Source organism: Mycteria americana, chromosome 9 (genome assembly GCF_035582795.1).
Source record: "Mycteria americana isolate JAX WOST 10 ecotype Jacksonville Zoo and Gardens chromosome 9, USCA_MyAme_1.0, whole genome shotgun sequence".
Taxonomy (NCBI): Eukaryota; Metazoa; Chordata; class Aves; order Ciconiiformes; family Ciconiidae; genus Mycteria; species Mycteria americana.
In genome coordinates this window covers 5,282,858-5,304,719 of record NC_134373.1, presented here as the reverse complement: position 1 = coordinate 5,304,719, position 21,862 = coordinate 5,282,858, and the positions used below count along the sequence as shown (strand labels likewise).

Here is a 21,862-nt window from a genome sequence, read left to right as displayed (position 1 = left end):
ATGAGATCTTCTTTCCACTTCACCATCACTTGCCACTCATCGGCTTTTGCTGCATTTAAATTAGCTATCACTCTGCCATTATAAAATAAATTCAGTGAATTCAATTTCCCCTTACCTGCCCATCAGGGAGAGCAGAATGATAGCAAACCTTACCTCTTGTTTGTTTACTTGAATTTTTATTTTTACATAAAAACTGTGACATGCAAACACAAATTGTAAGGATTTCCTCATTAATGGTTTCCTGCAGCAAACGTGCAGACATAAAAAGGATTCATTAAATACCCAGGTGGCCAGATAATGCATAAACGGAAAGGGTAGATTTAAATGCAATTCAAAAACTTAGAACTCTTGATAGGTGTTTTTTAAAATTTCAGCTGTCCTGGGCTTCAGGACTTCAGAATTCAGGACTGTCTGAATTCTAACCAGTCTCAACGTATCCAACATTTCTTCCTTTCACGGCATTCTCAGCAATTTGCAGAAAACCAGTTCAGTAATGAAGGAAGCTGCAAAAAAGTTGTTCGGATCTTCCATTTCCTAGCATGTCAAAGACAAGCTGAGCTCAGACTCTTGCTATAAAAAAAAAAAAAAAAAAAAGGCGGCCCTCTTCAAATGAGAGGTCTGAGAGCCCATTACTAGTTCAGATAACTGGCAGACTAACATAAAGAGCCTGTTGTCTTGGACTCATTTCACATCTGTACATTTATTCTCTCAGACTTTTGGAGAAAAGGACTTGAATCCAAGAAGAGAGCACTGTTTGGACCTCACCCACTCCAAGCTGAAATAACATTGATTTTTATTTAGACCTGTAATCTTCTTCAGTGGATTTCCCAGCCCCAGACAGCCCCAACTCTGTCCAGGTGCCATTTCCATTACTCCTAGTGATGTTGAACAGTTTCCTACTCTCAGACTGGCTGTCCTGATTACATGCAGTAAAGTACAATACTGTGTGCGTAATGGCAATTATCTATTAACAAGTTATTTTGCACCACGAAGACATCAGTTATTTTTCCTGTGGAAGTAACTTCCTTGGTTTCAGGCTTTTTGACACATGTAAGTACAAGCATGACACAATCATACAGCACACTGGTACTCCATTCACCCCCAGGGTTCCTTCTTCTGCTTGGAGTCTGGATGGTATTTTCATTTCCAAGTTTGCTCTGTAAAATGAACTGGTTAACTGATACATGCCAATTTATTAATGATATATTCAGTACCTTATAACAGTCCAATACAGCTTATACAGAAAATTACACTTGGAGTTCATCCTAGTTTTACAGATAACCATCCTCTGAAAGAAAATGATGAGTTAAAACAGTTTTGAAAATTGGAGTAACAACTGGTTTTTCCTGAAACAATCCTTTTTCCTCTCTGTCACAAATATCATCTTTCATTAATTTTCCTTAGGGTTGAAATGTGGGGTCTTAACTGTTCACAGATACGGAGTAGCGAAGCCATTTCTAGTCAGATGAATTCTCAAAAATCTTTGTCATTGGAAGCAAATGAAACTGATTATACAATGGCATAAATGGATTAACTCTGGACAGGAGAAAAGCCTTAGCTGTGGCGATGACCTGGCTATCCAATTATTGCTATGGATAAAGCCAGACCACTCAAAACCAGGGGGTTACTTAGCTAACAGGAAGTGCATACTGATGGTGATAGTAGGAAAGCTGAACTGGGGCAGGGGGAAGGAGGAACTTTTGCACCAACAAAACAGTAACACGCTCTTATTCAGAGTTTGTTGCCATTGAATTTGCACTATTGTTTCATCTAGAATTCATAATGCCTTCCTTAAAATACACCTAAGCTTTACGGCAAGACAGTCCTTCTGCCTTCAAATCCCTTCTGGACCACACATGTGTTGATAGGGCTCCCATGACTTCTCTGGTCTTGGCTTAGAAGGAAAATAAAGTTTTGGTGAAGAGTAATACACTTCCTTCAAAAAGTTGTTGAGAAAAATGCCTTTCTATGATGAGGGATGGTGTCCAGTGAGATCCCTCATTTGTGTCTTGCCCTGCAAGGAAGCAAACTGTCAAATGCTATTATATAATTAGTATTTTATTTCCGTGAAAGTGTTCCGTTTTGGCTAGCTCTGCCAGAAGAGGTGCCAAATGCTTTCTGACTCTCTTGAATTAAATGGGATAGCTGTCCCATGTGCCTCATATCTGCTCCAAACTGGCTTCAAGTAGCTGATGTTTATTATGGGGATGCAAGGCCAAGAGCACAGTTGTTGCATCCAAGGAAGTCACTCCTTGATAGTTCTCTTAGTCAATGTCAGATCATTAACAGGGCTGGATAATTACACACCTACTAACAGAAGCAGTCATTATACCTGAATAAGGGAGGAGAACGGTGTTATCAAATCTCACGCTCTAGGGTGTAAAGCTATCATCTGCAAGTGCCTTGACTAAAGTGTGGCAAAACGCTCACAGGAATCACAGAGGTGGGACAGGTATCTTTTCTGGTGACAGCCAACAGGTGGGGATGACTAGAAACAATGTATGAGAACTAACAATCCATTTTAGCAAGCACCCCGATTCAAAGAAAGCAGCGCTGCAGGAATGAGATAACACCGCATTGTGAGCGCTGCTCTGCAGCAGCTCAACACTTTTTCACGAGTATCCAAGCTGTACTGCGAGGGCATCAGTTTTATTCCAGCAATTGATCTGACAGAGAGGAGCACAGACTCGCTAGATGAAGTAGAATTATGGTTTCTCTGTACCATTCAGTCATGAGCCAAGTATCAGGATGTGTTCCCTCCACAACCTATTTCACTGAAAAATCTTGACTGAGGGGAATTTAAATATTAATTTCTAAAGGAAGGGTATGAAACTAGAGAATTCAGTATCGATGGAGAAAAGGAGAGAGAGTAACTGATTTCCCTTCTCTCTGTGGGCATATTCAGCCCTTGACAACACTGGCAAGAAGATGGACAACTCATAAGCCCCAAACATCTGGGGCAGTCATTAACAGTTTCATTAACATAATCACATGCCAGGAAGTCTTTAGGAACACTAGAAAAGAATACCCATGCTTAGCCAGATTTGGGGGGTGGTGGGGTGTTGTTTTTGTGAAGGGTAACAAAATACCTAAGAACAGACACATTAACTCTTTAATAAGAGGATGAGGACTTCTATAAGGAATAGAGTATTTGACTCATGGCCAAGGGGTAGCTCCTCATCTGGGGGATAACCACACCTTTGCGTATGTAACCTGGGTGAGACCTTTGGCCCTTTTACTAGTGGTAGTTTGACATTTCTCTGGGGATCGGCACATGATGCCAAATGAGACATGCTTTCACCTAATCAGCTGCAGAAAATAAAAAGAAGGGAAAACTGAAAGTTCAAGGATTAAATGACAACAAAACTCAGCATAAAGGAATCCTGGGTCACCAAGGGTTGCCAAAGTATACTGGTAAGTTCAGTTACAACTGCCTAATGCTCTTCCTATTTGTTTATGAACTAGAATGTCAGATTTTCATCACAAGGCATAAAAAGCCTCCCTTCTTGATCCCATTCTATCCAGGGAGAATAAAACAAACAAGCGCTTGCAAAATACTGACGCACATGTAGTAGAAACACATAGAAAACATTCTACTCCCTTCCCGGTTTAGGAGAAAGACAGTTGTGCCACGAAGATTAGTAGTAGTCAGATCAGTTAGACCTCCCCAGAAAAAAGGAGGGAATGGGAAGAAGTGTCACATCCTGGTTCTGAGAGGCCAGCAGAGCTGCAAGGCATTTCTTATGCAGGGCAGACAGTAAATCTATCACCCATAGCTGGGCTTGTCAGATTCGATCAGAACTGGCACTTCCACCACCTATTAAAGCCAGGACCAGAGCTCCTGCAGTGAGCTCATCTTTTCGTATTGTTTCTTCTTACACTCTTCTTCCACAGTAGCAGCATTTTTCTTATTGCGTAACTGATTTAAAGGGTCTGAGGGGAAGACAAATCTGTAACAGATCCTGGCTGTGTCTTTGAGATCTCACTTTCATTTCCCTAATGGCTCTATTGTAATTAGATTTGCAAAACCAGCAAAAGGTCTCATTTTGAATGGCAACAGCTGTTGACATCAAGATTACATTGAATAATTTACTGGTTTAATTTTAGCTGCTAAACAATAAAAGCCTCTCGTCGAAGATTATTTCACTGGCTGAAGTTTTCTCTTTTTTCCCCTGGCTGCCTCTCCATTTCTTTGTATGCTGGACACCACCAACTGTCTCATCAAAAGACATTTATAACTTACGTGGCCCATGCAAAACAATAGCTGTGTATGCGACTACTATTGTTTTGTTGCAAAGATTCCTAATTCTGGCTCAGCTACATCGGCTGTATATTTCCAAATGTAAAAAGTGATTTTGGCCGTTTAGAGAGGACTTGAGAAATTGATGCTCAGACTCAGACAGAGTCTGACGTCAGACAACCCCTTTGCATCAGTTCCCATATGAAAAAGAGGGCAGTAACACTTTTGTCTCATGGTAGTGCTGCTGGGTTAGTTCGTCAATAACCAAGGAGCAAAGATGAAAATTCTGTCAACAAGTAAACAGTAAAAATAAAGTCACTGTACAGGCCTACACTTACGTAAGTGTCAATGGCAGCATTTGCTACAAACCAGTGCTAGCTTGAAGGAAAGCTAAGAGCACTGCTGTGAAAAGTTGTTCTCTATGGTTTTCAAAAGGAGTGTAAGCTTTTTTTCCCGATAAGCTGCTGGACATTCATGACTGGAACCTGAATGTCATGAGAGACCTGGAAATCAAAGGTTACATTACTGCTGCACACACTCTGTTTTCAGGAGTGGGACAAGTGCTTTACCAAGCCAAACTGTATCTAAATCATGATGCGCTATAAACAGTAGATAGGATGGCTCACTTCACAGAATTTGCACTTACCCTTGGGTGCAGTTTGGATGACATGGATGGCACTCGCGATCCTCATCAGCGTATTTGAAAATGAAGCTGTTGGCCCCCTGTAAGCCATCAGGACATTTTTCCACACAATTTGGACCATCCTTAAAATGGAAACACTTTGTGCAGTGGTCAGGTCCCTGGACAGCATGGAAGAAAGAAACGCAGTTCATTCAAGTTACTCTGTCTTTTCCTGCTGCACTAGAATTGCAGGTCCTAGCATCACAGCACACTCAGCAATAACTGTAGTAGCATTTCTTTCCCAACAAACAGTGAGTTAGCTGCATGGTTCCAGTGTCTGTTAGAGCAGCACACATGTAAATCCTGGTGCTTTTGGCCATAAACTTATTCTGTAGAGCGTAAGACTAAATTCCAGCTTCTAAACAGGTTTCTCAATATTACTGGTGTGCTTAACACAAAGGACTTCATGCCCACCTGAGAAATTTCCTGCAACACTGTTCGATACTGAGCCATATTTGAAAAGCAACTGCAATGGCCTTTCAGTGGGATCCCCCACTTCTGCACTCCAGAATTACTTTCCACGCTGTGTTTTCCCTATGGCATCTGGTCACAACAATACTGAACAACTACAAGGTCTACTTCTTCTTATTACATATGTAGACTAGACTGTTAAGAACTATAAACCAAGGCTCCTGGACAACATAAAAGTAAAATATCAAAGCTGTGATGATAAGCCAGTGTATAACCAAATCTGGTGTTCAGGTTGGGCACTGGTCTAGGATTTTATGTCCATGAGCCCTGCTACAAATCCAAATTCCCCTCATGGGTTGAACACTTGAAACAATAGCTTCTCGCTTTATGGTTGGGTTGCATAAAACACAGTATCACAACAAAAATGATGATAAGAATGATTGTCAGTGTAATGCCTTTTTTTTCCATGCAGTAGATAAGTCACAGAAATAAGGAAATAAGTTATGGGGTAAATTTTCTCAATGACGAAGAGCCTAAAATAGAACTCTTCATTGCCCAGGATACTTGTGACTTTTAATCTTGGCAATATACAAAAGACAAAAAGAAAGAGACAACTTTTATCTCACAAAAGAGCAATAATCTTTGAAAGAAGACTCACTGGCCATTATAAAGGTGACAGCCACAGTTAACATTCATTTAGGATGCATGAAAAAACTCTCTATCAAAACAACCTAAAAGACTAATCTAAGTAAATAAACCCAAACAACATATTGCTCAAGCTTGCCAAGAGACTGAGACAAATTCCTACACTTTTTTGTGGGGGGAAAAAAAAGTAACTGAAGTCATAGTAGAACGGGACAGAACTGAGTATAAAGAAAACAGTGATAAAAGAGGGCACTAAAATTGCAGCTGAATGTTATCTGTCATTTAAAAACTTTGTGCATCTGTACCGCTAAGGCATTAAGACAACTCAGGAAAGAAAACGACACTACTTTTTAAACCATTTTCTTAAGGAGGCTGATCCAAAGAGGTTTATTCCCAGCACCAATTTAACATGAGCAGAATTCTTTCCCTACATGCAGAATATGTGTATTTTCTGCTTTTGTTAACATTAATTTTCAATAGCTGCTCTAAATTCAATAAGCAGAAAATACCTGTGCTTCAGCACACTTTAACAAGCCAGCCCATAATACACCAAATTTTGTTCTTACCGGCCCATAGCACGTGATCATGTTTTCTTCCATCTTTTCACACTGGGGATCACACTCCACACAGACAGAACCATTTGCAAACTCTCGAAATTCCCTAGGAAAGTATTTTGCAGGCAGGTTAGGAGAAAGCAAAAGTGAGACTGAAACTGAGGTAAAATGGCTGGCTCTTCACCTGGTGGAAATCATTTCAGCTTCACTAAGGTCAGCAGACTGTGCCAGCTGAGATCACTTCTGTTAGCCACATTCTGCTGCTTTACACCAGCTGAAAACTGAGCCCCATCAGCAACCTCATTCACAGGCAGGTGAAGCAGCAAACATCTTGTTTACTAGTATAAATCTAGAGTGGTTTTTTTTCCTCTTTCCTTAAGAAATAAGGACCTCATTAACAGGACAAAGCAGCTCATTTCTTGATTTTTATCTATGGAATTGTGCCTCATGACTCAGATTCAGGAAGCCACTTGTTACATGTGGGATATCATTATCAGATAGGAAAGGATTAGAACGAGCATTGGTCACAGTGGTGTTCTTAGTTGTTTTAGTTAAGTCTCTGCACACACTCATGTTTTAAAGCCTGTTCTCCAAAAGGCTCGTAACTTTTTCATCAACAACAATTCTAGACTGAGGTCTGAATCTATAAAATCTCAAAACAAATCCTTTTGCTCATTTATTTCATGTATCCACAAGAAACTATCACCCAAGTGATTTATTTTTTTTTTTATTAACCACTTATAAGGGCATAAAAAGTAGTGATAGTAGGTGGGATTTCTTCCTTCAAACACCAGATGTCTCATTTCAGCTTCCAGTTGCCACTCACAAAAAAACCTCCAGCACCTTCTCAACACAATTCATCCCACCTTCTTCTAGGTTGAGATGAATTAACACCTGAACAGGTCACTTCTCTCCCACTAACCACAGAGAGAAGCTATGTAACTAGCTCAGACTGGACACCTAAGCTTTGCAGATGGATCCTGTCTTGTTGCATTAACCAGTTAAAATATTTGCATTAAACAGTTAAAGATGTGCTGCACACTCATGTTAGTGGGCTCTAGTAATATTCAGGTAAAGGTGAAGGCCTCTGTGCTTAGTTTATCCATGTTCTCCCTCTGCTCCTCTACAGCCATTAGGATCTACTGCAACAATACAGCTGAGGAAAACCTCAGTTGACCCTTCTCTGGCTTTGGAGATAGAGCTTGTTGAGGACTAAAAGAGAAGTCAAATACATCTGACCCTACCCTGAAGTACCATTGCTGCCCTGCAAGATGAACGTGCAGAGCTCTTAAACAAACGAAAAACTTCTCCCCAAGGCCAGGTCACAAATCACTTCACATATTTAGGAAAGAACTGAGCCTGTGGAAAGTGCAAAAATACCATTCACTAATCGGTATAGATCAGAACATCCTGATTTGGGGGCTAGCCGTGAAAGCCTCCTTATGATCTTACTGCGATAGGCTTCATGGCGAGACCAGCCATCAAATGTGGTCCAATATTCCGGTGCATATGAGAACACAACTGTGGACTGCGACTCTTCTTTTTTCTTTTTTTTTTTGGGGGGGAGGACACAGGCTTTTAAGCATAAAAAACTGTACTCTGACAAGATTTTTTTTGCATCCATTGTGCAGATAGAAGAGTTGGAATATTTTCACATATATATGGGAGTTCATTCAATACTCTTTCCATAACAGTTACATGAGTTGGCATCCAAGGCAGGAAAAGAAAGAGAAAGAAACCACACAGTGATCTTACTTTCAATTAGCAGTTTGAGCTGAAAAAGAGAATTAAAATAATTTAGGTTTTTTATCTTGACTTTAAAAGAGGTGCCAGGGACCTTGCTATACTGTTATACAGGAAGTGAAATTTCACCTGCTTCCCTCCACAGCCTAATTATGAATTTCTTCTGCTGTAGCTAATATAAGCAGTTCAGCTCTGTTTTTCTGTCATAAGCCAGACTCGGTCACCTTGGCTGTGCTGTATGTAGGTATTCTGCCATCCGTCCTCCAGAAAAGATGATGCACATGCATGAGTGGGAGAAGGAAAAGGGGGAAGAACTCATGCTGGTTTTATTATTTATATTTGTGTGTACACATACATAGTGTATTATGGGGGGAAAAAAAAAAGAGTGAGCTTTCCTACTTTGAAGGCCTTATTCTTTATCACGTCTAAATCTAACTAACCTGAAAGAACATAACTGTACATGTTTCTGATTAGGGGTGTCAATATTCAAGTAGGGCTAAATGGTGGGTTTTTTAGTCTTCACCTAAATCAAATTGTTCACATCATCAGGAATGAAAAAGGTGCAACGAACTTTTGATGTTGCATGAGAATTTTAGTCAGCAGAATACTAGGTAAAGCCTTCTACACAAGTTCAGATTTGGAAATACTTAAAACTTATCCCACAATATATTTCACTCAAAATCAGTAATATTGGCAATGGAACCAGATATTGATTAATGTAAAAGCAAAATAACTTACTCATTAAAGTCCTGAACAGTGTAGTCAGCAACTTTAGGGAAAAGTGCAAGGGAAATAGCTTACCCATCATACAGGTTACAAGAGTCTATGCAGGTCCTTCCCCTGATGAAGCGCTTGCAGGAGAGACACTGGTCTGGCCCTGGCCCCCAACAGCCATCACTTGAGCATAACTCATTACACACCATTCCATCGGCAGCTGCAGAGAGAGAGGATACTATCATTAATTTACATAGTCCTCTGAAATCCAAAGGGAAACATTTCATTCAGCACTCTGCCATACTCAGAATAAGTAAACCGAATGTTCAGATTTTCTAGAAAAGGAATAGAGAAAAACCAGAAAATTATCATCATACCACTACAGAAACACACTGTGCACTCACAGTTTGAATACTATACACACTTCTGGTCTGTTCCTTTCAGAAAGGATATAGTAGAGTGAGAAAAACGTTTAAGAGCGCTGCAAGGATGATCAAAACTAGACCAGAATTTCTATACCAGGAATAAACAGAGGAGTAGCCTTAGATATGGGTGAGAAAGGACATGATAAAGGTCTACAAAATTTTGAATGACAAGAAGAAGATAAGTAAGCATGAAACAATTGTTCATTGCTTCTTCCAAGTCCCTCATGGGCATTCAAAGAGACAAGAACCCAATAGGGTTCAAAACTGAGATTTTTCTTCACAGAAAGTATAGATCAAGCTGCAGAATTCCCTGACACAGGACATGGTAAATGCCAAAAATTTAAAGGATTTGAAAAATCAATTGTTCAAATCCGCTGAAGGGCTATTAAACTAAAATACAGTTTAGCACCACTACCTCTGAATTGAGGACTCTCTGAAATAAAATTTACGGATCGTGGAGAAAAAGTTGAAGAAAAGTCATCATTAACTGCGCTTTTTAAAATTGTTTATTGCAAAAGCACCGGAAGAGCCGAAGAGCCTTTATATTAAAACCAAAAAACCACATAGAATAAACAATGGTCCCTGTCCCAAAACCACAATTCAGCTTAAATAAACAAAAAGAACAAAGAGTGAGGGGGAAAGGTTGTTTCAAACAATATAATTAATTCTGTGGTTTTCTTTTATATAAATCCTTCTCTACATAAATATCTAGATGACTGTGACAGATGGAGAAAATAAGCAAAGAGCAAAAGGAAACACGTTATCTCTCCAGCATCTGAAGAAAGTCCAGTTACACAGATTCAGCCAGACCCTAGCATGTGAAAGGGTAGATCTCTTAATTTGAATTCACTCTTGCATGATGGAACATTTTATGCAAATGGTTACACACTAGACTGAGTAGATTAAAAATAGCAAAGATCTGAAATATCAGAGATGGCAAATATATAAACACTTGGTTGTTGTTTGTTTGTTTGTGGTTTTTTGTTTTGGTTTTTTTTTGTTTTTTGTTTTTTTTTTGTTTTTAAAACAACTGGAAACAACTTCAGGGAAGTTGCAAATAATAAATTAAAAGTAGGTTTGATGGTGGAATTCCACCGCCCCCTCCAACGTTGTAGCAAAGATGCCCAGTCAGGAACACGCACACACACACACACTGAATACATGTATAAAACAGCAATTGCATACGCCCAGCACACATTTAAAGAGGGGCAATAGCAAAATCAACAGAAAACCTTTTTGCAAAAATGCAAAAATCCCTGTGGCAGGTTTATATTAAATAAAAAGACAGTAGTTCTTTGCAACACTATTTTTCTATGCTTCTTTCAGTACAGCAGCATAGCTGGGTGACTGGAAAAAAAAGCGCCCTATTTTCATTTCAGGGTACCTGATGGTCTTGTCTCCACTGTCAAGACTGGAACAGTGTGGTTAGGTACTGTCCATTACAATCTACCTTAACAATTGTAGAGTATACTGAGTTTTATTTTATCATTTAGAAGGGCTTTGTGCTTCTCAGGCAAGAGTCAGCAGAAAGATGCTTTCTGCTCTCCACGGCATGTTTTAACACTGGTTATTCTGTGCTATGGTGTATATAATGTCCCACATTTGAACCACTGAGTATCTAGCATAGCAGCCTACTGTACAGGAGAGCACACTGCTTCACAAGCGTCACTTAACCACTCTTTAATCGCCGCTTTTCATTATGCAGTGTTGTTTGATGTTGGCACCATGTTTGTCAAACACATCTTTCTGATCCATACAGCATGCCTAGCCTACGTCCTCTTCTGTTTCCTACAAGGCAATTCCTGCACCTCCTTTTGCCTGCTGACATGCAGGAAGTTCATGTCACACTGGCAGGGTGCTTTCCTTTGATATAAACTACCTGTCCTGTCCCTCCTCCCACTGTCACCCTGCTTTCTGACCACTGAATTTATCAGAAAGCACTTCTCTCCGAAAAAAATATGCAACAATTGTATGCATGGTTTGTCTCTCCTAGCCCATGTAGCGAGTAGGCAAGGGGAGTGAAGCTTCTTCCATATTTCCTTTCTTCTTGCAATAGGACATTTTGCTTTATCGAGATTGAGAATGGCAGATTTTCATCTACTTGTTACTTTTTCTGCCTAGAACATTTTCATAATTCAGTGCCAAAAAAGGACATTTCACCTTTACACGCAGCATAGGAACCAGTCAAAGATTTCACGTCCTCTAGCCCTTGCAGACAAACTGATCCAAGAGCATGCTTCCTACTTGTACAGTGCTGTTGCTGACCCTGCATGGCTCTGCTGTACAATACATGTAATTCAGCAGGTAGGTGAGCACATTCAATACAATATCACAAATAACCTTGGGTCATGAAAAGTCTGCACACTCATCTCTTATCAAGGCTGGAATGCTTGAATACATGGTTTGTTTGTTTGTTTGTTTTTTAATATCAGAGAATCACAGAATCGTATAGGTTGGAAAAGACCTTTAAGATCATCAAGTCCAACCGTAGACCTAACACTACCAAGACCACCACTACACCATGTCCCTAAGCACCTCATCCAAACATCTTTTAAATACCTCCAGGGATGGCGACTCAACCACTTCCCTGGGCAGCCTGTTCCAATGCTTGATAACCCTTTCAGTGAAGTAAAACTTCCTAATATCCAGTCTAAACCTCCCCTGGCACAACTTGAGGCCATTTCTTCTCGTCCTACATATCATATGTACTTTCTTAACGACAACATCCAGGTGGTCTTCAGAAGTATCTTTTTGGTTCTTCTTTTGCCTCACAGCTCAAATCAGGTACAGCCAAACATAAAATAATTAAATTTAGGAGTAATTCCAAGTGTTCATCTAATTTCCTTTAAAGCGTATTAATTCTCAGAGATTCCACCACAGCAAGAGAGACCTGAGCTATCTAGCATGCCACTACATAGAGCTGTCTCGTTCTCTTTCCCTGAGCTCTGCTGTAAATCAGGAGTCATTCTTCTGCAGTCAGAGGAACCAAACCACACAAAGCCAGTATGAGCAGAGACAAACAATTCAGCTTCTCATTATTGTCCTAACCCTAACTTTTTTTAGGCGTGGCAACATTTTTATAACAACTACCAGATGCCAGTAGTTCCACTATGCTGCCACTGACTAAACTTCATTGAAATCAGAGGAACTAGGTGAAAGCTCTGCATTAGCAAATGCTACACGTGTAGCCCACACAGTTTCCTTTTTCATGTACTTTTAGACATTCCATGTTGTCCTGGTTTCAGCTGGGATAGAGTTAAGTTTCTTCCTAGTAGCTGGTACAGGGCTGTGGTTTGGATTTAGGATGAGCATAATACTGATAACACACGGATGGTTTAGTTGTTGCTAAGCAGTGCTTACACCAGTCGAGGGCTTTTCAGCTTCCCAGGCTCTGCTGGGTGTACAAGAAGCTGGGAAGGGGCACAGCCCAACTGGCCAAAGGGCTATTCCATACCATATGGCATCATGCTCCGTATAGAAACTGGGGGAGTTGGCCGGGGGGCAGCAATTGCTGCTTGGGGACCGGCTGGGCATTGGGCAGCACGTGGTGAGCAACTGCTGCATCACTTGTTTTGTACATTCTTTTATCATCATTATTGTTTTCTCTTCCTCTGCTGTCCTATTAAACTGTCTTTATCTCAACCCATGGGTTTTACCTTTTGTTTTCCGATTCTCTCCCCCATCCCACCGGGGGGCAGGGGGGAGGGTGAGCTAGCAGCTGTGCTTAGTTGCCGACTGGGGTTAAGCCACGACACAGTGTATATCTCAGTCTAATGCTGGCTTTGTGCAATACAGTTCCGGAGGTGCACTGACTTGGTATTAAAGGCCGGTTTTGGCCTATTTCATGTTCATTGCCTACAGGAGCACTCAGGAAAAAAGTTCTGGGTGATACAGTTGGTCATTTCAGGGGAACCCCAATTATGCCTTAGGATTTCGAGCACACTTGAGGGCTCCCTTGGAACAGACTCCAGCGCTTCATGCCTGGTCTGTCAGTCTCCCTTGATCTCATCCAGTCTCATGGTGACGTGTGACTGACACTGACCAGTCAAACGTACGAGTCCTGCCTCACGTTGCCTGCCACAGGGACACCTGGGATTAACAGAGAGCTTTAGGCTCAAACGTTATCAGCAAATGAAAAAAAAAGAAGGAAAAAAACGCCAAACCCAGAAACTATCACAGGTCTAATTAATCAAACTTTTTATATTAATAGATTTATTTTCTAGTCAATAGCTCAGTTTAAGTACTTGTCACGAAATAAAAAACCCCACCCTGCTTTGGAGATTCCTTTGTTCTCATTTTCAATCTTAAGAATATTAGCAATTCTTCCAATTTTGTTTTACACACTCTTGTCATTGAAAGGCAGTTTCCTATTAGCTTTTTCACCTTTTTTTGTAACTTGAAATTGTGCTTTTATTACTAGTGATTTCATTTCTTTTCGCTGTTCTCAGCTGTCAGACTACTCTGGGATTAGAATTTATTTACACACACACGCACGCACACAGTGTTGCACGAAAATATCCCTTCGAATAGCAAGTGACGCTATTACAGGATAGCTCAGAAAATATACTGAGTAACCTTACGCAAATAAAATGAGAGCTTTTCAGTAAAGAAAATCATGATTACCCTATTGAAATCTAGCCAACACAATACCTGTAGTCTATGAAAAAAAAAAAAATCACTATTTCCTTCTGCTTATTCTAAGTCAGAAATGTTTTCATAAATGAATCTTGGCAAGAGGGGAGTAGCTTTTTTGACAACTTATAAAAACCCATTACGCTTGTCTTTCTTCCTCTTCTTTAATTATAGGGATGGCTAAAGAAATGTTTCCATTTTAGACACATTATTTGGCATTTTCATGGGCTGAGAATGTTCTGAAGCTCCAGCATATCACACAGCCATACGTGGAAGGAAAGAACAATAATGCTTTTGACAGGAACTCATTTTCATCGGGAGTTTTAGAACAAGTGTTCATTCTTTATTAATGGGGTCACACAGGTTAGGAGCAGAAAGGTTCAATGTTTTTCCCCAGCCTAGATAGAACACAAGAAAATTAGCCATCTAAAAAAAGAAAAATTATTGTTATTTGGCTATACACTTATGGGCCTGATCCAAAGCTCCGTGAACTCAACAGAAAAGCTCCTGCAGCCTTCAATTAGCTTTGCATCACACCTGATAATGAATGTAATCATTTATTAAAGTTGTTAATTGGTGGCTAAATTGGCACAATTCATAACAAATCACATCTATAACAACCTTTGCCTAGAAAGGTTTTAATGTACACTGCAGGTGTCACTAAAGCTGAAAGGAATTATTTAAATAACTGTATAAAAGAACATTTTTTCTACACTTATTTTGTGTGCACTCATATTTAACATGAGTCACCTCTGACTGTTCCACAAAAAACCCCATGCTGGGAAAAAAAGGCAGATTCTTTACTTCAGCACGGAGCAATGGTAAAATCTAACTACCAGAGCCCATTCCCTAGTAAGTAACTTTATAGTCATTCATTCTGCATCAGTAATGTTCATAACGAAGTAAGTTTTATGCACAAACTGTGTTTAACATTACAGTTTGTAGTAGTAGACAATTAAAAGTCTACATTACATGAGAGCTTCATGCACTGCATTTTAGATAAATGCTCTCCAATTAATTTCCACTCGGCTTATCAGTTTGAAGATGCTCATTTGCCGTCTGAACTCCTAAACAACCTTGGGAGACACTATCAGACTGTGCTAAAGGTGCAAAGGCTGATGAGCCTCAACTTGGCCCTTGCCCTCAAGTCTTCTCCTGTAACCTGCCCAGAAGCCGAGGCGTCTTTTAGGGTCTATGCGGTTCAGAAGTCTCCTGCTGATGATCACATACTGCCACCCCTTCCGTGGCGCTCAGCCTCAAAGGTGCCACTTTCTTCTATGTTCCCTGTGCACACAAGCTTGGACACTGATATTTCTATCCCTGAATGTGTGTAGGGAAGGTGGAGAAGAGAGACACCCTATTCTTTCCAGGTACCCACCCCTCTCTGGCCCTGCATGGGACAATATTAGAAAGACAACACAAAGCAATAGAGCTGTGTGGGGTTTATGGATTTTTTTTTTTTTTAATTCAAAAAACACACATATGTTTTGCTCCTGTATTTTCAACATTCTGCAAACAAGTGAAGTCTGCCCTAGGCTTTTAACCAGCTTTTGGAAGGCTTTTAACCAGCTTTTCATCTCAAAGGCGGTGAAATATTTGGCAACTATTTTAACATTGTTAAGAATTGGCAGAAACAGCAAAATGAAATAATCAACAGTATCAGGAGTATAAAGCATATTGTGTGTGTCGGATAATTCTGTAGCATTTTCCACTGACTGAAGTCTCTTGTCTTTATCTTCTTTATTGGGGGGGGTGGGGGGGTGGGAGGGGTGGTGGGTGGTGGTCAGAGTTCTGCCAAACTCTATAATGTCAGTGTTATCTCAAAGATGAAGCATCACTATAAACTGAACTTTTAAACACATATTTTACTCCCTCAACAATTTGTTTAACATTTCCTCACTGCCTTGCATGGTCAGCTGAACACTGCATTAAATGGTAAGGAAAAGACGTCGCCATCTTGTGATATATCCTAAAAGTCACTTAAATATGACGCTGACTAGATCTTGGAAGCTCTTACATGAGTTTTAAGAAAAGCTACACATGGATATTAAATGTTTGCTGTAACTTGCTTTAAGCCATTAACAATCACTAGGCAGTGAGGAAAACAAAAACAAGCTGATAGTGACTCAAAATATACAAAGGAATAATAATAAACATACCTGAGAGTGGCTGTAATAATTAACATGGTCTAGACTGGTTTCTTCACTGGAAACCATGTGAAAAAAAATCTTTAATGGGAATTTTTATTAAAAATTCACACCCTGCTAGTTACCATGCAAGCAGACAGTATTTCTACCATAGAGGATGGATTCCAATCTTGCAAATATTTACTTATGCGTTTCCTTCCCCCATTCTACTTAGTCTTATTTGTCACTCAGAGGGGCATGCGCATATGCCCAAGCATCTGCAGGAGCAGGGTCTAGAACAGACAAAACAACTGAAAGGCTGAAATTGAAACCCTAGAGGCTTGCCCTCAGATCCCAAACATTCAGGCAGTGGAAGATTCAGAGAAAACACTCCTAAACCCCAGTCTGTTGGCCTATCCTGAAAATCACAGATGTTTCAGAGGATGCTGGAGAAATGCATCTGGCTCTAAGGAACAGTTCTGCCTTACTCCAAGTAACTGTGAAGATTTTAGTTAGACATCTAACCTGCAGCAGAACCCATTTAACTCCAGAGAGGTGCTGACTGACAGGCAGAGTTGAAGCAGCACGATAGCTCTTCTCATCTAATACTGACTCTCAAAAGGCCACAAAACATTAATGAATTCATTCACACAGACGTGCATAGAGAAAACCACTGTTCCCCGTTAGGATTCAGGAAGTCAGCTGGCTAAGACACTGCCTTCTGATTGGAGTAACTTGGCCCCTAGCCTACGTTCATTCTATACAGTCCATTTAATGAATGTAGGTTAGAGTCCAGTTTTAAAACTAGTCCCTTGGTACTGTAGCTTACATTGTGACTTCTTAAAAGGAAATTAATGAAATTTGTTTTCCTCAGGAAGATTCCCTTGGTCTTAAATTTCATAAAATATCTTTAGGAGTATTTTTCTTCCTGGAAAATAATGAGTCTCTATTATAACAAATCTTCAACAAGCTAAAAGTCAAATAAAGTTTACATTTTCCCTTGCAAATGTAGTGACAAGACGTACAGTGCAAGAGGATGAGGTAACAGTACATCCAAGTTTCCATTTGCCCCGGAAGCCCATGTTTCAGTAGTTGTGGCTGCTTCAAAGGGACTCAAACTTAGTGATCACAGGAAAGGGCAAAGAGGCGTTTGACAAAGGAGTCCTAACAACTAATATGGGAGTATCTTCCAAACTACTGTATTCAGCTATGTCCCCAGGCTCTCAGAACCAGTGAAACAAAAGGGACACTATTCCTTGAAGGGAATAGCACCTTATGAAGTTCACCTGAGTGGTTTTCCACTGTCTTCTAATATATTGTAAGTTATAGAGAGCTTGAAGCAAAAAGGAAGCATTACTGTATGAGACATGGGGCCTACGTTCTACCCTATTACTGCTTATTTTATTCTTATACTAAATCTCTAGCAATGGAAGACAGCTGGCTGTTCTTTCATTAAATGATGCATCATTACCAGACAGGTATAGCCAATCTGCTGTTAGAAAACATCAAAGAGCACCAAGAGCAAGATGTTTCTCCCACAGTCAGCACTTTTTCACATGGTAGAGAGGAATCTTGTGCTCTCTGGAAGGTTCACAGGTTCATATATCTCACAGCAAGATGCGACCACTAGGATCCTGGAATATAACCTTAGCGATTCTTGAACGGTCATCGAGACCCTGTGCTTCTTCAGACAGATTCTGTTCTGTCAGCTGAAGAAATTCCTTACATGAAATCTCACAGGGCTAATTCTTCCTGTCATGACATACAAAATACACTTGTTACTAGACTGCTAGCACAGAACTACGTTCCTCCCCACCACTTGATCCTATACCACTCAACACTATCAGGGAAAAGCAACTAGCAATCCACCATCCCTGGGCAGATATGATTCTCTTTCTCGGCAACACCTCTATTTGCCAAATAATATACCATTTTTCATAGTAGGCTTTGCTGGGGGCAGGGGAGAGCGGGGAAAACAGAGTGCATACCAGAACTACAAGCCATCTACAAATGCTCTAGCTGGCAAGACTGAAGGCACTAGTTATTCACGGGAAGTCAGAAGCTTTCCTCCAAGTTTCTAAGGAGCTGACCCAGAAAATGCATGCTTTTCCCTTGCAAGGCTGATCTTATTCAATACAGTTGGACTAGATGATCTTAGAGGTCTTTTCCAACCTTAATGATTCTATGATTCTACGAATATTCAAATAATATTCACACTCAGAAGAACTCAAAGCAAAGAAAAAGCCTCAAGATGGAAAAAACAAAAAACCAAGAGAACAGAAGCCATTAAGAAGGTACGAAGCTCAGGGATGTTGAGGAACTGGAGCTAATGCAGAACAAGATAAAGTTGGGTGTGTTGAAAATAGAGACTGTGCAACCTTCTTTCTCCTGTAACTGGTTAACTCATTTCATTATTCAGCACTATTCTTGGACTCTTCATCAATGCTTCATTCCCACAGGACATTACCATCATGTCTTCGATCATCTCTGGATGATGAAGAGAGTTACGCTACTCTCACAGACAACCACCTGGATTCATTTACTCATGCTTTTGGCTGGGTTACAGCAGTAAGGACACCAGGGCATGAAGCTGTTCAACACACAGGACACCCTTGTGCACTTCCTCACCACAGAAGTAGCAGCAAACACTATATCTCTCCTCCACCTTCTGTATTCCCTTCCCACAAAACACTCTACCAAATGTAAGGGTCTAATCCATAGTTTCACCGCCTACACCAAGGACACCTTTTACAAACATACACAAAAACTTCTACCAAGAAAAGTTCTGTTCAACGCATCCTTCTGTCTCACGTAACAGAATGTTTACGTGAAAGGATGAACTATGCTGCAGTTTAAAAGCGGGCAGTGGTCTGCTGGAGGTCAAGAAACAACCCTTTCCCTCTACACCCTCAGGCACAGTCACAATTATCTATGTCAACAGCAAGAGGCATTTTTTTAACCTTCACTTTTTAAACTTGTATGTAGAGAAACAGCCTAATAATAGTAACAACAACCACCACCGCAACCACCACAAAAAAACCCCAAACAAACCAAAACCATGCAGAGACATACCAAACAAGACTTTCCACTTCATGGAGCTCTTAAATGGCAGAAGAGATTAGAAAAATAACTGAGCAGTAGTGACAAATGTATAGTTGCGTTTCACCTGACACTGGAAGGTACCCTCATACTACAGTGACGAGCACAGCCACAAATTCTCTCAGTTGTACGGTACTTCAAAGCAAGGGGAAAAAGAAAAGGGGGGGGGGGGGGAGAGAACTAAAAGAGTAAGTTAAGAGTAGGACCACAACCTGAAAAAACCCAACCCAAACATTTCTGGCTGGTCAAAGCACAAAACCCAGAAATGTCACTTAAACATACAGCAATTTAATGAATCTCCTCTCTTGCTAGCAGTCCAACCGATGCTTAAAAGGAACTGTGTTGCTGCTATGATATGACTGTATTAATGCAATTTGCTGCCTGGTTTCTGCATAACCGAACTGTTTCATCTGCTACATAGCATTCATTTGCTTTTCAGTACTACAATCTCAGTCCAGGTATTGGCACATAAGCTTTCCTGAAGACAATTAGGCCCAATTAAAAGTAATCTTCCTCATCAGATAGGTCAGGTACAGAAAGGAGGAACCCAGTGATCAAAAACAGTCCCAGAAGTCACCTTTCTGCATTAAGACAGGGCCACTTTGGTGAAGCAGGCTAGGGGAAGCAAAAGATGCTAATCTCACTCCATAAGGAAAGGGCTGTCGTTTTCAAATCTGTAAAATCAGTGCCTATCGTGAACACTACATTCACACTGTTCAGAATTCATATTTGCGGAACTGGATCTTTAATCTGGAAAGTTCACATCACAGTAAGGAAGCAGTGCCCTCTCTCTTCTTCCTTTCCTTTGTTCATACCTTAAAACATTTCATTTGCCTGTACATCTGCTCAGAGGCACACTGGGCCAAATCCTTAGAGTCTGTAAAGGATCACAGCTCCGCTGATGTCCATGGAGCTCCCAGACACAGCTGAGTTTCTGGCCTGCTCACTACACTGTATCCCATCAGTAGTTACATCATTTTTCCCCCCATGTGAGCTAATCATAGGCAAGAAGATTTGCACTGAGCAGCAGCACTTACTGCAGTTCTCTGCCTTTTTATTTCGATGAATCACTGTCTTTTGACTGGGCGTGCTGAAGAGGCTGGTCCAGTTGACAGTGTGGTAGTAGCACAAATTGCTGTTGTCTGTTATGTAGATGTTGCCGGCACTGATTTGCTTCAAGGACTGAAACTGCAGAGAGGTAATGCCTTGTTGCTTTAGGATGAGTAAGGAAAGGCCACTGTGATGAAAACAAAAGTAAGAAAGAACAGGAATTAGCTCCAGAAGGCGGAACTTACTAGAGCTGGTTGGGAATCTCCCACTAGAATTAGTTCCTAATGTCAAGATGATCTTTCTGGCAAAACTGAAATTTGGTCAGAGAATTTTATTTTGGGGTCACACAAATATGTTATGAGTCAACATCCAGTTCTGTTGCCTAGAAAATTATGAGCCCCGTGAGACTTGTGATACTGCAAGCTGTGATGCTCACAGCACTAGGTCAACTGGGCCAGCAAAACACCTCAACTAGTTCCATTTCATCCATTAACATCTTTTTTGAGATAAAGTGCTGTTGAGAAAACGGAATAAAATCCAGATTTTTTTCCTAAGACGACACAATCAATGCTATGATAGTTTATATGCTAAGAAGAAACTGACAAAGTCATGCAAAATGTATTAACATCTTCTGTCAGGCATCAAATTAATGTCATTTATAGTAATACACGAAGAAATAGTTATTTTCAAGGAGATTTTTCCAGCCCACTTTCTACATTTCATTTTTCTTTTGTTGTAATATATGGTTATCTCCTTTCTTCATCAAAGCAATGGTAAATGATTGTCTGTGTAACATGGAAATGACTGCACATATTTTATGACTGAAGATTAGTGAAGACAATATCCAGTTTCTGGGCATCCTTTAAGTTATTGTATTTTAATGGTTATAATTGTTTTCCAGCTGTTCCAAATAAAAATTGTTGCTTCCAAACAGAATGCTGGGCTGTAATTCAATCTCAAGGTTTCACTCCTATTCGTAATCTGCTTGGGTTGCCGTTTAAAATGCGAGCAGAATCCCATTACTGATTTACTATATTTACACAATGGGGAACCAGGGGTTGCTGTATATATCATTCAGATACCTTCTTGTGCTTCCCTCATTATTTCTCACCACATTTTCCTGTCTTCAAACCAATTCCTCTGTATGAGTTTTCATATGGAAACATCTCTGGTAAAAATGGCACTACAGAGCTAATGTACACCTCACCTGCAAGGTACCTCAGTGATTTCAGTGTTGTTCCACGTATTTACCTTTTACCATTTCTTAAGACTACATCGTTCTTCAGGCACATGAGCCTGCACTTCCAATCGCAACCATATAAACTTCCTGATAAGGGGGCTAAGTTCTACTATTAATGTCCTTTAAAGTTGTGTTTCACATTCACAAAGTATTTTAAACCAGAAAATGTACTTTCCAGACAATGAGTTAACAGCTACGGCAATGAAGCAAGATTTTTTTTTTTTTAAATCATTACGTTCAGAAGGTATTACCCATTATAAACAACTGATTCGCAAAGATACTGTTAATGAATACCTTGATA

The 21,862-nt window shown here is 40.2% G+C and overlaps 1 protein-coding gene across 1 annotated transcript in view; it reads right to left on the bottom strand.

The window, feature by feature from the left end:
* ERBB4 (erb-b2 receptor tyrosine kinase 4) overlaps positions 1–21,862 on the bottom strand; it is a 416,956-nt gene that overhangs the window by 149,856 nt on the left and 245,238 nt on the right. The window contains exons 12-15 of the mRNA XM_075511224.1: positions 20,309–20,508; positions 9,077–9,209; positions 6,545–6,638; positions 4,887–5,041 (exon numbers count right to left, since the gene is read on the bottom strand). Of these exons, the coding sequence (XP_075367339.1) occupies positions 4,887–5,041; positions 6,545–6,638; positions 9,077–9,209; positions 20,309–20,508 (582 nt within the window). The remainder of the gene's footprint in view (positions 1–4,886; positions 5,042–6,544; positions 6,639–9,076; positions 9,210–20,308; positions 20,509–21,862) is intronic.